General features: G+C 40.1%; 1 protein-coding gene across 1 annotated transcript in view; it reads right to left on the reverse strand.

Moving 5' to 3' along the window:
* Window positions 1-16,887, reverse strand: part of LOC105536648 (acyl-coenzyme A synthetase ACSM2B, mitochondrial) — a 42,433-nt gene that overhangs the window by 18,800 nt on the left and 6,746 nt on the right. The window contains exons 2-6 of the mRNA XM_011976064.1: window positions 15,513-15,697; window positions 10,387-10,597; window positions 6,378-6,585; window positions 4,606-4,749; window positions 2,950-3,103 (exon numbers count right to left, since the gene is read on the reverse strand). Coding sequence (XP_011831454.1) covers window positions 2,950-3,103; window positions 4,606-4,749; window positions 6,378-6,585; window positions 10,387-10,597; window positions 15,513-15,689 — 894 coding nt within the window. The 5' untranslated portion in view covers window positions 15,690-15,697. The remainder of the gene's footprint in view (window positions 1-2,949; window positions 3,104-4,605; window positions 4,750-6,377; window positions 6,586-10,386; window positions 10,598-15,512; window positions 15,698-16,887) is intronic.

Consider the following 16,887-nt stretch of genomic DNA (forward strand, 5'->3'; position numbering starts at 1 on the left):
AGTATTGTCTTAGTCTGTTTTCTGTTGCTGTAACTGAGTACCCAAGACTGAGTAATTTATGAAGAAAAGAAATTTATTTCTTGCAATTCTAGGGGCTGGAGAGTCCAAGGTCAAGAAGCTGCATCTGGTGAGAGCCTTCTTGCTGATGGGGACTCAGGGCATCATATGGCAAAGGGGCTCATGAGACAGAGCAAAACTGGCTTTTTATATAACAGACCTACTCTTCAAAACTAACCCACTAACTTGATAACCCATTAATCCATTAATCCCTCATGAGACACAATCATCTCTTAAAGGCCCCACCTCTTAATACTGTGCCACTGGGGATTGAGTTTGTTGATGAAAGGAGCCAAACTCTGTAAAATATTTGAAGAGATTTATTCTGAGCCAAATATGAATGACCATGGCCATGACACAGTCCTCAGGAGGTCCTGAGAACACGTGCCCAAGGTGGTCAGGGTGCACCTTGGTTTTATACATTTTAGGGAGACATGAGACTTCAATCAAGCACATTTAAAAAATACATTGGTTTGGCCCAGAAGGGTGGGACAACTTGAAGCGGGGTCTTCCAGCTTATAGGTAGATTTAAATTTTTTCTGATTGACAATTGGTTGACTTTATCTAAAGACCTGGGATCAATAGAAAGAAATGCCTTGGTTAAAATAAAGAATTATGGAGACCCAAGTTCTTATTTGCAGAGGAAGCTTTTAGGTACTGGCACTAGGCGTTAGAGAGAATAGGTTGTAAAATGGGTTTTTTTTTTTTTTTTAAATCAGACTTAAAGTCTGTATTGATGTTAATACCAGAGAGGTATAATGAGGCATGTCCCACTCTCACTTCCTGTCATGGCCTGAAACAGTCTCTTAGGTTAAATTTTTAAAAGAACCCTGGCTGAGGAGGAAGGTCATTCAGATGGTTGGGGGTGGCGGGGCCTTAGGATTTTATTTTTGGTTTACAAGTTTCATCATGAGTTTTGGAGGGCACAAATATTCAAACCATGGCAATGGTTTAAGCAAAATATCTAGAAAAAATGACAAATGTGAATATCATGCAATCATTTCCTTCAGATGCTCTTGGTAAACAGATATAAGCTACGAAAATGACACCATATTCCTTATTGCTTTGCCTTACTAGAAGTTCAACTTGCAACTACAACTTGCAACTATACTCATTTGCTATATTTCTCCTTAATTTCCTTAGTCTTTCCCCCACTGCACCTCCAACTTATATTTTCCTAATGGACTTTATAATTTTGCTTCTGTTTTCATTTTTTTTTAAATGGTGGAACTTAATAAGAGCCAGTTCAAATCCTTTTGGGAAGGACACAGAGTAAGAATTTGTTTAAAACAGAGAATGACAGTATCATTTGAAGATAATTTTCTAAGAAAATTCAGACCACACCTGACTTTTTGACTTTTGAAGATGTCATCTATGCCTTAGCTTGAATCTTTGTTGCAGCCAAATAGATGTCTGGATGGGCCATCAGAGATCTGGGGGCATGGCAGGGAAATAACCCAACCCCTCTATCAAAGAGTCCAACATAGGGTGTATCTTTGTAAGCAAAATGAGGTCATTTTTATTGCTTTGTTGCTACAGGATAATGCATAGCTGCAGTTTGTGGGTCTTACCTAATGGCTGTACCATCAAGTTCTATAGGAAAAAATTCCATTTATTCTTCTGAGTTGTTTCTAGAAAATCATCTTAAATTGGAAATAACCCAATGTTCATTAACAATAGGATGGGGGAAAATTTTGATAGATTCACAGAATGGAATACTATGCAGTCAGTTAAAGAACAAACATCTGATACACGCAACACATGGACTAACCTCACAGAGAATATTTTGAGTAAAAGAAGCCAAATGCAAAAGATTATATATAATGTGGTTCCATTTACATGAAATGCAAGAAGAGATAAAATTAATCTATGGTGATAGAGATCAAACGAATGATTAAGTTATGGGGTGTAGACACTGTCAGAGAAGGAGTATGAACACCTGCAGTGGTGGGAATATTTCATGTCTTGATCTAGTGGTGTTTACATGGGTGTCTGATATGAATTGGATGCTGTATCCCCACTTAAATCCCTATATTAAAGCTCTAACTCTCAACTTGATGGTATTTGGAGGCGGGGCTTTTAGGGGTAATTATACAAGGTAGTGAAACAGGTGCCCCAATGAGAGCATGAATGTCTTTATTTTTAAAAAGGAAGAGATACCAGCACTGTCTTTCTCAACCATGTGAGAATACAGCAATAAGGCAGCCATAGCAAGCCAGAAAGAGGGGCTCCCCAGGAATCCAATTATGCTGGCATCCTGATCTCAGACTTACAGCCTCCAGAGCTATAATAAGTAAATGTCTGTTATTTAAGCAACCTAGACTATGGTATTTTATTATAGTAGCCCAAGCTGACTGAGACAGTATCTTAACATAGGTAAATTATTTTCAAACTGTACACTTAGGATGGTGGCACTCTATGTACTCTATCTTCAGTTTGTGTTTTATGCTGCAAATAAAAAAGGAAATGAAACGTGCACTCTCTCTCTCTCTCTCTCTCTCTCTCTCTCTCACACACACACACACACACACACACACGAGGGAGATGGCTTCCCCTCCAATATTCCAGCTTTCCCTTTTACATGTGGTTCATCAGCATCTATCTGATAGGTGACACCAGTGGACGAGCCCATTGTGGTTGTTGAGTGAACAAATGACCTACAATGTCTTTCTCCTGAACATACTGCTTTCTTCTATGTATGTGTCTGTCTCCTTCCCCAGAACATGAGCTCCATGAGGTCAGGGATCATTTCCATCTTGCTTACTGAACACTGTTCACCACATGGCAGGGGTTTAGCAAAAATTAAATAAGTTGAAGCAAACTACAATAAATTGAAGTGTGCAAACCTCGGGCTCACTCTGAATAACTGGTGCAAACAGGATCCTCTCTTACCTTTAGAATAATCAGTGGGTCAAATGTTGGCAAGAGATGAACAAATGTGCATGCTCCTACTGTCCAAGTTTCCAAAAGTGAGGTTATAATGTTCAGTATCCAACCTGTGTCTGCTATGGTCCACATTATATCAGAGCCTTGCAGGCCTGTCCAACTGAAAACACAGACAAAACACATGTACAGATAGGTGGGTGCATGCTGACCTTAGGATGTGTGGGACACTAAGGTGTAGGGGAGGAAAGAGAGGTGTGTGCGCAGAGGTCTGTGTGTATCTGCCTGCAGGTTTATAGGCATATGTCTAAGTATAAGTAGGAAGGGGGAAGAAAACTTGTTCTATCCACACATCCTGCATCAACAGGAGATGAATGTTCAGAAGGTGGGACCCCAGTTGACATGACTTAATATATAATTGGGTCTCATTCTCATTTTACCTCTAAAACTTAGTACCATTTGTGGCATGCATGTGGTAACCACCCAGGAAAATTCTACTAACACAAGGCATCTGCATGACAAATATTCTAACAGATGCCTTGCCAAGTTCAAGTTTGGCTGAATAGAACTTTGCTTCTCTTTTCTTCAAGTACTGCAAATTGCCCGTACAGCTGATGGTCTTGCACTAAGTAAACTTATCAGTTTTCTCTCTTCAGGGCAGAATAAAAGGTTTAGACCTTTCTTAAAGCAAGAATGATTTAGGCTAGACATGAACAACTTCCTTGTGACTGGGGACTGCCATAGTGTATCTTCTTTCCTGAAGATGATTAATGCTTTCGGCTCTTCAGGGAAATTAGGTCATTGTACTATGACCTAATACAAGACTTCTCTAAGTCTCACTTTATATCTGTGAAAAATGAGATCACTACCAAATTTTTTTGGGGAAGGGGAATTTCATATTTTAGTTACATTTAAGTAATTTATCCCCTATCTTTTAGAAACTGCGTTTTACTGCAGCTCTTCTATTGTATAATTTTTATTAACTTATTTAATTTGCTGTCACTATGGTCTCATAGACGGAACATTTACACTTTCCATTTTTTGCATTATTATATTTTCCCATTCTAATAATAAAATTAACATGGAAGGAGGGGTCTACTAAAAAAATTCTGATGATTTATAAATATCATTGTGTGAAGACCTTGGTACAGTGTTTCATGATTCCACAAATGGGATTAATGTAGCAGTGGAAAAAAAAAATGCCCAACTATGAGGTCTGTGACCCAGAAATCCTGAGATCTTTGTTCGCAAATTTATCCAATTATATCTTCCACTTCAATGAATTTGCAAAGTAATTTGCCGCTGACAAAAACTGCCCTCTTGGAACGTGGACAGTATCAAAGCAAATTGCCAGCACCCCAAACAACAACATAGAGATCAGTCTGGGGAAATGCATGTAAGCTTTTTGCTAATTATTCACCCTGCTAGGCATTTGGCTCAACACGTGGAAGAAGTTTTGAGACCCTGTGTTATCTAAAAGATGTGTCCCATTGGAGATCACTGGATACCCAGCACGTGAAGCCATGTCCTCTTTAGCTTTCCTTCTGAATTTTCTTTCTCAGAACCACAAGGTGGTAGCCCAGCCTAGGAGCACTGGATTTGAACTCAGAAAAGTCTTCATGCCTCGTCATACAATTCTCTGTAGAGAGAGAGAGCTCAGCTTACCCAGCATCCATCTTGGCCTTGAGACCCAGGCTTGAGTGGGAATGTTCTGCCATCTTGGGAAGCCCACTGGTCCCACTAGTGAAGTAGATGGCAACTGTTTCATGGCTTCCAGTCTCCACACATCGATGAGTGGTGGATGCCTCGCTGACAGAGACAGAGATTGTCGTTTTCTCAGATCTAGCCTGGACACCAGATATCACAGTGACCCATCTTTTCCCACCACCCACTGTGCTGAAAAAGGCAAGTTGATCGAACCACCTCAGAAGAGAGGCTGCTGAGTGATTAATATCATGGGAGTCTGAGTCAATCAGAGTTGGGTTTGAAAACCACTCAAGTTTGGCACTTTGTTATCCATGCAACCCTAAACTAGTTATTTAACTTCCCTGTGTCTCACTTTATATCTGCAAAAAGTGAGATCAAGTCTAACAGAGTTACTGAGAAAGTTAACTCTACCACCAAAGAAATGAGCAACTTGCTTAGCAAGAACTCAATAAATGCTAATCTAATTATTGTGAAGAGCCCTGGCATGACACCAAGTGGACGGAGGTGTGGAATTAATATGAGTTTTCCAAGTACTTTCTTGGCACTCTCTTCTATTCCCTGGAAGCACCTACACATCTCTTGGACATCTCCAGTGTCCTGATTTTGAGCCTTTGAAAGCAGGCATTGGCTGGGCATGGAGGCTAATGCCTGTAATCCTAGCACTTTGGGAGGCCGAGACAGGCAGATCACGAGGTCAGGAGATCGAGACCATCCTGGCTAACATGGTGAAACCCCATCTCTACTAAAAATACAAAAAATTAGCCGGGCATGGTGGTGGGCGCCTGTAGTCCCAGCTACTCAGGAGACTGAGGCAGGAGAATGGCATGAACCCGGGAGGCGTAGCTTGCAGTGAGCTGAGATCGTGCTACTGCACTCTAGCCTGGGCAACGGAGTGAGAGTCCATTTAAAAAGAAAAAGCAGGCATCATGTTATTTATTTCTATGACATCTACCTTAAAGACTATGGCATTAGAAAGGAAAAGCTGAAGTTATCTCTTCAAGTTTCCAATCATATGTGACCCTAATAGAGGGATTTCAGATTTCAGACATGTGACAGAGAAAATCATTAATCCAGCCAATTATGCTATCAACTTTTGGAAGGACACATGGAGAGACTCTGCCCTTCATCAACCTCTCTTAGAGATACGGAAGGTGGGAAGAAGAGTCTAGAAACTCAATGTATCAGCCATCTCTTGGGTTTTCCCTCATGACCTTGGCCTCACCCCTGATTTGAGTCATAGTTCCAGTGAATAGTTCTGGGTGGGTTTCAATCCACTTGGTGTTAATACCATGTTGTTTCCAGTGTGCACCACAAGTGATTCACTTTGTGCCCCACAGTTTCTCTGTTTTACCATAGCATGGAACTCTGAGCCACTCTTTATGCATGAGTGTGCAGCCCAGCGTGTGGAGGCAATAACACCCCCAGGGCAACCCTCAACCTGTGGGGGTCAGATGCTGATGGGTCAGTGCTTTTCAATCCTTTAGAGGACAATCCTAGGAGGCATTATATGTGCTGCTCAGAAGGTCCAGGTAGATCAAGCCCCATTTAGTCCTTGCAATGACTTGGAAAAAAAAAAAAACCCTTGCATTAGCTTTTATTTCTTCCCAGCTTCACTCTTCCTAGTCCTATGCTCTGCTTCCTGCACCTCCTCAATAAAGCACCTGCACCTAAGTGCTTGGCTCCGTTTCCAGTTTTAGTTAAAACCCAGGCTGAGACATGTAGATACTCACTTTAATAGTTTCTTGAAGTTCAGCCACCCATCCCAGCTTTTCTCAGACACCAGTAACTTAATTCTCAGAGAAGGGCATTTAGATGCCACTGTGTCCACTTCTTGGATGACTTCATCCCCAGCAACGATAGCCTTGGCCTTAGACATCTGCAACCTATACAGTATGTCGGTGGATTTCATCTGGATGGTTCCAGGCATAAAGACGAGACCTAAAGAAGTCAACAGTTTAGAGAATTGGAAAGGGTGGTTTTCTTTGTCTGTAGAGAAGCCTGATATAAACATCAAGCAGGGAGAAAGTGTGGAAGGAGAGAATGGGGAAGTAATGACCAATGGAGACTGTCAACAAAAAAGAGGACTACGGAATAGGGAGTGAATTTAACCTAGGATTCCCTGGGTTGTCAGAGTCTTAAGGGCCCTACTGAGACAAAGAAAAGAAATTGAATTGCTAATGTCACACTGTTGACAGTCTAAGACACATACAATTCTCCTCACCCATTCTCACCCCTCAAAAAAACAATTTCTACAGGAGTTTGCTGTATTCAAAACTCTTATATGATAACTAAAGAATCATGAAGAAAGGCACTTGGAATTATCCATGGTCTTGAAACACCAATAGCTCTAGGTCCTGGCTATTTCTTTCAACCCTGGGACACTAAACGCATTTTTCTTAGATGAGAGTGCCTTCAGTTTTACATATACATGCACACACAAAGTATAGTTGTATATATTTATTGGGTACAAAGTGGTATTATAATTTTTGAAGACAATGTGAGATGATTAAATTAAGCAAATTAACATTTCCATCACCTCAAGTATTTAACATTTTTTTGTGATGAGAACATTAGAAATTTTTGCTCTTAATGATACTGAAATTTACAGTACTCAATTATTAGCTATATTTAGCATGCTGTACAATTTATCTTTAAAAATTAGGCTTATTCCTTGCACATAACTGAGGTTTTATACCCCATGATTATCACCTTCCTAAATTCTTGTTCTTCGTTACTATCTTAATGAGACTCCTTTGAGTTTTAAAATCTTCTGTAGAATAACTAGACTTAGGGCCAGGCATGGTGGCTCATGCCTGTAATCCTAGCACTTTGGGAGGCCAAGGAAGGCGAATTATTAGAGGTCAAGAATTCAAGATCAGCCTGGCCAACGTGGCGAAACCCCAGCTTTACAAAAAATACAAAAATTGTCTGGGCTTGGTGGCACATGCCTGTAATCCCAGCTACTCTGGAGGCTGAGGCAGGAGGATTGCTTGAACCTGGGAGGCAAAGGTTGCAGTGAGCCAAAATCGCACCACTGCACTCCAGGCTGGACTACAGAGGGAGACTCCATCAAAAAAAAAAAAAGAAAGAAAGAAAGAAAAAGAAAGAAAGGAAGAAAGAAAAGAAAAGAAAAAAAAAGAAAAACTACACAGGTTTCATTTTTTATGAAGCTTAAACCACATGCCCCTCCTGTTAAATAGCTTTTAATCTTAGCTCACTTTCTTCCCACTGTCAACACTTTGGGATTCTCACTGCACACCTGTAAATATCCTCGAATGTTTCTCTACCATGGTGGTCATATTGAGTCAGACACAGAACAATAGACACAACTTTTCCTCTGGGTTCTCCTTTCCGTCTGGCTATAATTTCAGTATGTCACCTTTCTTTCTGACTTGTTCTCTCTTTCCATGGGCTTCCAAGTTCCTGCAATTGGTTTGGTTGCCTCTGATAGTTTCTAATTCCTGGCTGCATTTATGTCTTTCTCTTTACCCACTCTCATGCTCAGCCCATTGTCCCCAGAACATGGGGTGGTTGGGAATTTTCAGTTGGGGTTAGGCTGTGTGCAAACAGAGGTGGAAAGGGCAGTTTGTGAAGGAGGTTGCTGGAGTTTCTTGAGGTTCTTTTTTATACCACTGTACTTCTCATCCTTATAATGTAAAAGTTGATGATTCTCAAATTTCTGCCTCCACCTCAGATTTTAGACCCTTAAATTCAACTTGTCATCACTTCTGGAACATCACATGGACATCCCGGACTCAACATGCCCAAATTAAACTTGTCATCTTTTCCTAACACATCCATATCTCTTTCTATATCTGTGTTCTTCACTCCAGTGAAAAACAGCACCATCCACCCACTTGCTGAAATGTCTGTGGCTTCTCTCTCTCTCCCTCACGTCTTCCTTGAAAAATGCTGTTATTCGTTCCCCTCAATTGCCTGTTAAATCCACTTATCTCCATCTCTACTACCTCAACCAAATTGAAGCCATCACCATTCCTTCACCTCTTATTGGAGATTTCCAATCCCACTATTGCCTTCTTCATCCCATTCCCTATTGAGCATCCAGTATGACCATCCAGAGGATGATCATGTCACTCAATGCATCAATGGTTGAGTGTTACTCAATCCATCAATCATTTTCCATTCACCACTGGATAAATGTCTACAACTCTTACCATGGCCCACAAGGCACTGCCAATTTAGCACCTGGCCACCTTTACATGTTCATTCTATTGCCACTACTTTCTTTTTATGGCCTGGACTTTAGGCACACAGATGTCCTTTTAGGCTCTTTTGTAATTTCCAAGCTTCCCTCCCCTGTGACTTTGAAAATGCCTTTGCAAAAATTATGACACTGAGGGAAATCTGACATAGCTGACTTCATCTTGTTTCCAACCTCATAAGCTATCTGTCTTTGCTCATTCCTGGACATAGTCCAAGCTAACTATGGGAGGAATCCAGCTTATAGTCTAACTTTAAAATAAAAATGATAATAGCTCCTTCCTGAAACTAACTACCTCCATGCTTGGAGACTGAAACTGCCTTTGGAAAAATAACAAATTGGTCACAAGGCTAGAATTATAGTTCAGGAGTCATGGAGCCAGAGGTCACAAGATTTGTAACCTCCCCAATTTCTCCTGTAGATTACATCACTATGGTAAAACCTAAGACTGATGTTTGAGGTGTTCTTCAGACCTTGCATTCTGATGGACCAGCTTGCACTACCCAGACCAGTAACTGATACCAAGAAACTAACTCAACCAGTTCTGTGATCTCTGAGGAGTTGACTCAGTACAAGAAGACAGCTTGAACCCATGTTTTCATCCCCAGCCAAACATATCAGCATTTCCTATTCCCTAGCCTCCTGCATGCCAAAGCATCCCTGAAAAACTCTGGTCTCTGATTTCCTGGGGAGGTGGATTTGAGAAACATCCTCCATCCTTCAGTTTGGCTGTCTATGCAATTATTAAACTCTTCTCTACTGCAACTCCTACTGTTTTCAGTGTTTGGCTTTTCTGGGCAGAAATCATCAGATGATTACATCTTCACATATGCTGTTCCCTTTGCTTGGCACAACCCTCTCTATCTCTTGGCAAAATCCTACTCATCCTGCAGATCTCAGCTCAAATATCACTTCCATGGAGACTTTGTTACTCCTCATATTGGTTAATTCAAGTCTTCTTTTAGACCAGCATTGGCAAACTTTTCCTGCAAAGGGCCAATTAGTAAATATTTTAGGTTTTATGGATCAGACACTCTCTTGTTCCAACTACTCAAGTTGCCACTATAGTGCAAATGCAGCCACATATAATATGGAAACAAGTGGGCATAGCTGTGTTACAATAAAACTTCATTTACAAAAACAAGCTGTGGGCAGGATTTGGCCTGCAGGTCACAGTCTGCCAAATTTGTTTTAATAGATTTTAATAGAATTCTCATGCCACTTATCATAATTCTGATTAAATACTTATATGTGCAATTAATAGTTCAAGAGCTTTCTCCAAAGGTCTGTAAGTCCCATGAATATGTAAATTATGTCGTTGTAGTTGTTCACTCTGCATAAGTGCTTGGCACATAGTTTGCTTAAATAAGTGGAAGAAGGGAGATGCCTTTCTTCATATGAGAGAGGACAGCATGCTCCAAGGAGGGGACTTCTTTTGGAAGAGGTGGCTGCATTTCTCTGCTATCAGTTTTCTTCACAAGGAAGACAGTTCTCTGTCAAGGTAGTCAGTTACCAACCTGCTCGAATGCAGCCCAAGATCAGCAGCCACCACTCAGGCACTCGGGGCAGCACCACTGCCACACGGTCCCCACGCTGCAAGCCACAGGCTTCCGAGAGGACGTTGGCTGCCTGTTGGCTGATTTCATTCAATTCTCTGAAATTCCATATCAGTTCCTTCCCCTTCCCATTCACCCACCACAGGGCTGGGCTCGGGGGTCGCTTGCCAGCCTGAAGAAAGAGAAGCCCTGTTGATTAGGGGGCACTGGTACACAAGTAGGTAGGATAAATTCCAAGTCTTGGGATTGCCAAGTTGGTGCTTAGTAAGTTTTTTTATCTCAGCACCTCCATACAGTCTTAAAAAGTATTGAAAACCCTGAAGAGTTGTTATTTATGTGAGTTATATCTATCAATATCTACCATAGTAGATATTAAACAGAATTTTTATAAATGCATGCTTTCAGAAATAATAGTAATAAACCCATTATATGTTAGCATGCATAATTTTTTATAATGATAAAGTATACTTTTCAAAATGAAAAAATAATGAGGAAAGTGGCATTATTTTATTTATTTATTGCATCTATTTATTCTGCAATTTCCTTTAATGTTTTAGGAGAATAACATTGGATCCTCTCATCTGCTTCTGCATTCACTCTGTTGTGAGTACCAACATGTACCTTCTGGAAAATGCTATTGAATACTCATGAAAGAATTAGAATAAAAAGGCAAATATCGCTTTAGGTTTATTTATATCTCTATTTACTTATTTTTTTTAATTTTGTGGTAAAAATACATATAACATAACATTTCCAATTTTAACTATTTTTAAGTGTATGGTTCAGTGGCATTAAGTACATTCTCATTGTTATGCAACAATCACCACCATCCATCTCCAGAACTTTTTCATCATCCAAAGTGAAAACTCTGTCCCCATTACACAATCACCCCTCATCCTCTCTCCCCTTAGGCCCTGATAAACACCATTCTACTTTCTGTCTCTATGAATCTGACTATTCTAGATACATGATATTGTTTGAATATTTGTCCTCTCCAAGTCTCATGTTGAAATGCAATCCCCAATGTCAGAGGTGGGGCTTGGTGGGAGGTGATTGGATCATGGGGACAGGTCCCTCATGAATGGCTTAGCACCAACCCCTTGGTGATAAATGAGTTTACATAAGACCTGGTTGTTTAAAAGTGAGTGGCACCTTCTCACTCTCTGTCTTGCTCCTGGTCTTGCCCTTTGTTGTGCCTGCTCTTTCTTCATCTTCCACTATGATTGTAAATTTCTTGAGGCCCTCATCAGAAGCAGATGCCAGCACCATGCTTCCTGTACACTGTGCAGAACTTGGGCCAATTAAACTTCTTTTCTTTATAAATTACCTAGTCTCAGGTAGTCCTTTACAGCAACACAAGAACAGCCTGATACAGAAAACTGGTACCAGAAGTGGGATATTGCTATAAAGATACCTGATGATGTAGAAGTAACTCTGGAACTGGTCATGGGAAGAAATTGAAGAGTTTGGAGGGCTTAGAAGACAGAAAGATGAGGAAAAGTTTGGAACATCTTAGACACCAGTTAAATAGTTGTGACCAAAATGCTGATAGAATTATGGACAGTGAAATCCAGGCTGACCGGATTTCAGATGGAAATAAGAAACTTTTAGGGAACTGAAGCAAAGGTCCCCCTTCCTATACTTTAGCAAAGAACTTGTCCGCATTGTATTCATAGCCTAGTGATCTGTGGAAGTTATAACTTAAGAGTAATGACTTAGGAAATCTGACAGAAGAGTTTTTTAAGAAACAAAGCATTCAAGATTTGACCTGAATGTTTGATGAATAGATAAATAATTTTGAATATACGTAACAATGGAATATTATTTCAACCTTAAAAATGAAGGAAATTATGACTTATGTTACAACATGGATAAACCTTGAAGACATGCTAAGGGAAATAAGTCAGATACAAAAGAACAAATACTGTATGATTTCATTTATATAAGGTATTGTATTAGGCTGTTCTTGCATTGCTATAAAGGAATATCTGACACTGGGTAATTTATAAAGAAAAAAGTTTAATTGGCTCACAGTTATGCAGGGTGTACAGGAAGCATGGTGCTGACATCTGCTTCTGGTGAGGGCCTCAGGAAGATTACAATCATGGAACAAGGTGAACGGGGAGCAGGTGCATCACATGGCAAGATCAGGAGCAAGAGAGAGAGAGCATAGGGAAGTACCACGTTTGTTTAAACAACAAGATCCCTCATGAACTCATGCATAGCCAAGGGGATGGTGCTAAGTCATTGGTGTTGGACCTGCCCCTATGATCCATATGCCTTCCACCAGGCCCTACCTCCAACTCTGTGGATTACATTTCAACATGAGATTTGGAGAAAACAAATATCCAAACTATATCACTTTGCTCCTGCCCTTCCAATTCTCGTGTCCTTCTCACATTGAAAAATACAATAATATATTTTAAAGAGATTTTTTGTCTATTTGTTAGTAAGTATTTGGGCCGTTTAACCTTTCAACTACTGTGAATAAAGCTACTGTGAACATGAGTGTACACATATTTCTCGGAGACCCTGATTTTAAGGTTTTTTTGGTGTATGCCCAGAGTTGGATTTGCTGAATGGTAATCCTATTTTTTAATTTTTTGAGAAAATGTCATATTGCTTTCCATAATAGCTGTAATATTTTACATACCCATCATGATGCACAAGGGTTCTATTTTCTCTGTTTTATTGTAAAATAGACTCTTCGCATATCCCCTGAAAGAGTCTCATGGATCCTCAGGGGTTCTCAGATCACAGTTTGAGAGTAATGATGCAAAATGAAAGAGAAAACATGTTGGCAATTTTATTAGATATTTCAAAATTTGGCTCCATCAGAGTTATACCACCTTGTGGTAACACATGAGAGTGTCTGTTTCTTCACAGCCTTGCCAATAGAGTTGTTAAACCTTTGTATTTTGTTCTTGCTCATTCCTGGGCATAGACCAAACTAACTATGGGAGGAATTTAGTTTATAATTTAACTTTAAAGCAACGATGACAATAGTCTCTTCCTGAAACCAACTCCCTTCTTGTTCGGGGACCTAAACCCCTTTGTGAAATTAATGCAATTCCACGGCATTAGAATTATGGCAGATGATAGGGACCTCAATTCTGCTAAGCTATAAGCATAGTCAAGCAGTAACCAGCTGTTGTTCCCTAGCTTGCTTACTGCTTAGGAGTCATGTAACCAGAAGTCATACTTTGTAACTTCACCAATGGCTCCTGTAGATAACATCACTATTGTAAAATCTAAGACTGGCCTTTGAGATATTTTTCAGACATTTGCATTCTGGAAAATGTAGTGACACTACCTAGACCCATGACTTTATAGCAAGGAACTGACTTTACCTGTCCTGTGACTGCCTTACCCAGAAACAGACTCAGCACTTGAAGACATTTCTCACATCTCTATAATTTCATTCCCAACCAATCAGTAGCACCCATTCCTTAGCCCCCTGCCCACCAAATTGTCTTTTGATAACCCTAGTCTCTGAGCTCTCAAGGGGGCAGATTTGAGAAATATCTCCCATCCTTCCACTAAGAGGCCTTGTGATAATTAAACTATTTTTCTGAAAGAAAAAAAAAATCTTTTGTATTTCACTAACAACATAGGTGCAAAAATGTTATTTCAGTAAAATTTTCAGTTGCTTTACTCTTATTATGAGGGAGGTGATAATTTTTTTATGTTTAATGGCCATCTGAGTTCACTTTTTTGTGAACTATCTGTTCATATACTTTGCCCAGTTTTATAATGAGTTGCACCCTTTTATTCTTGGTTTCTACAAGCTCATTTCATATTATTAACTTTTTGCTGTCATATGAGTTGAATATTTTCCCCACAGTTGTCATTAGACATTTATTTTGCTAATGGTGTTATCTGTGAATGGATAAATTTTTTTATGTTTATATAGCAAGTTTACTTTTACGGATTCAGAATGGTGAGTTATGGTAGTAAGGGCCTTCCTCAATATTTAAAGGGCCTTCCTCATATTTAAAGGAAGTATAACTTTAAAAAAATCCAGAAATCTAAATTTTTGTTTGAAAATTTTCAATTTTAAAATGTTAACCTTATGGTTTTTTTTAAGAGTACCGACACCTAGGGCCGTCTTCAGTCTAGAGGCAAGGCATTTGCAATCTCCACACTAAGACTGTTTCATAGTGTTGGGAACTTAGGACATCATGTCATAATCGTGACTCTTTTTGAGCACCAATGTATTAAGCCCATGCTGGTAGCTCCACCCCTTCCCCTACCCCTAGCCAGAATGAATCCTTCCATCCTACAGAGTCACAGGACTTCAGGTGAAGGCAATTGATGGATCAGCAGTGAATGGATTAAAAGTCTAGAAGCTCAGGGCTGGGAAGGAAAATCAGAAATTTCTTCAACTTTTTATTTCTTGGATGTCTCATATTGAAGCCCTTTTGATATTTGTTGCCTCATAACTATCTTACTTGCACACCTGTATTGACAGGAACACGTGACCTAACTTTCTGGGAAGACTCAGTCTTTGATCAGTGCTGATTTGCCCCCCACTTTCTTGAGAGACAGGATCTCACTCTGTGGAGTGTGGTGGTGTGATCACAGTTCACTGCAGCCTCCAACTCCTGGGCTCAAGCAATCTTCCCACCTCAACCTCCTGAGTAGCTAGGACCGCAGGTATGCACCACCATGCCTGGCTAATTTTGTTTTAAAATTTTTGGTAGAGACAGAGTCTTCCTGTGTTGCCCAGGCTTGATTTGCTGTTATTAGATTCAAACCTACCTCTTCTGCGACCCCAGACCACTAGTCCTCATTTCACCCTGGGAGGTCACAACAGAGCATGTGCAGTCTACATACAGTGTAAACAAACTGTGTGTTGGCTGTCGGAGAGTTACCGGGTTGCCACGCTCCTATGCCTTTCTTCCTTCCAAGCTCATGCAGTCTCTCTCCCATACTCTACTGCCTTCATGGAAGATGAGTGTTTTGTCCATAGCATATTACAGTGCCCTTCATGTAATAAGTACTTAACAAATATTTACTGAATTAACGGATGAATTTTAAAAGTCAACCTAATTGTCTCACTTTGTGCCTCTTTTCCACCCCATTACCTTCTCCATGTCAGCCCAGTGATCCAACACATCACTAGCAAAGTTAAACTTGGCCGGCACTTCCTGGTGGCCCCACTGCACGGATACCAGTTGCCTAGTATTAATGTAGAGAGTGCGGCTGGACATCTGAGTACCCCACAGGGTGCAAAGTCCCTGAACTTTTCGCAGCCAATGCATGTTCAGACCTGTAAAAGAAAGAAGAGACACAGGTGAGAGCTTCTTTAACCGATTGCTCTACTGATCATCAGCAGCTTCAGGAGATTCATCCCAACCTTATAGGATTCTTTCCAGGAATTAATTTGCTGTGGTTATGAGTAAATTTGCACTCAGCATCTGTTTCAGTCTCCTTGTGGGGTGCTGTTTTCTAAAGGCACAAGATGATACAGACCCAATCCTAGATCCTACGTCTTCAACACTTCTGACAGTTTTGTGAACACCCAATTCCATATAATAAATGCCCTTGTGCTAAAATACAGTGGGTATTGTATTGTTGTTCCCAGAAATTCACTCCCTTCCTATTCTAGGATTATAAATCCCCATTCATTTTTATGTGACTTCCCAGTGCATTCAGGAGGAAGAATATGTATCCACCTCTCATTGACTTTGGCTTGCTCATGAAATATGCTTTGGTCAATGAGATGTGAGTGTCTGGAATTGTATGGTTCATCAGAAACTCTCACATTTCTCCCCTCTGCCTGAGACTTGCATAACCCAGCTCATGCTGTACTTTCAGACTGGGACTCAGAACAACAAGAAATGTGGAGTTGAGCTGAGCCTAGAATGGCCACTAGCAACACACAGACCCATAGGGGGAAAATATGTATGACCAAAAGCTACTAAGATGTATAGGGTGTTTGTTACTGTAGCAAATGCTATCTAATACAAGTAGCATTCTTTTCTTTAAATTGAATCTGGACTGATACATCCTAAATCCCAGATCCTATGCATCTAGTGTGCAGGACCTAATACAATCACTTTGGAAATTATAGCTGTCATAATTTTTGTTTCTATATAAGTTCTTTATTGGTGACTTGTGACATTTTTGTGCACCCATCACCCGACGAGTATACACTTAACACTTACAGTATACACTTAACAGTATACATTTAACCCACTTTGTACCCTTTTATCCCTTACCTCCTTCCCATCATTTCCCCCAAGTCACCAAAGTTCATTGTATCATTCTCATGCCCTTGCAATCTATAGCTTAGCTCCCACTTATGGGTGAGAACATATGATGTTTAGTTTTCCATTCCTGAATTACTTCATTTTGAACGTTGGTCTCCAATCCCATCCAGATTGCTGCAAATGCCATTAAGTCATTCCTTTTTATGGCTGAGTAGTATTTCATTGTATAGATATACACTATATATGA

This window comes from Mandrillus leucophaeus, unplaced genomic scaffold, assembly GCF_000951045.1.
Source record: "Mandrillus leucophaeus isolate KB7577 unplaced genomic scaffold, Mleu.le_1.0 Scaffold162, whole genome shotgun sequence".
NCBI lineage: Eukaryota > Metazoa > Chordata > Mammalia > Primates > Cercopithecidae > Mandrillus > Mandrillus leucophaeus.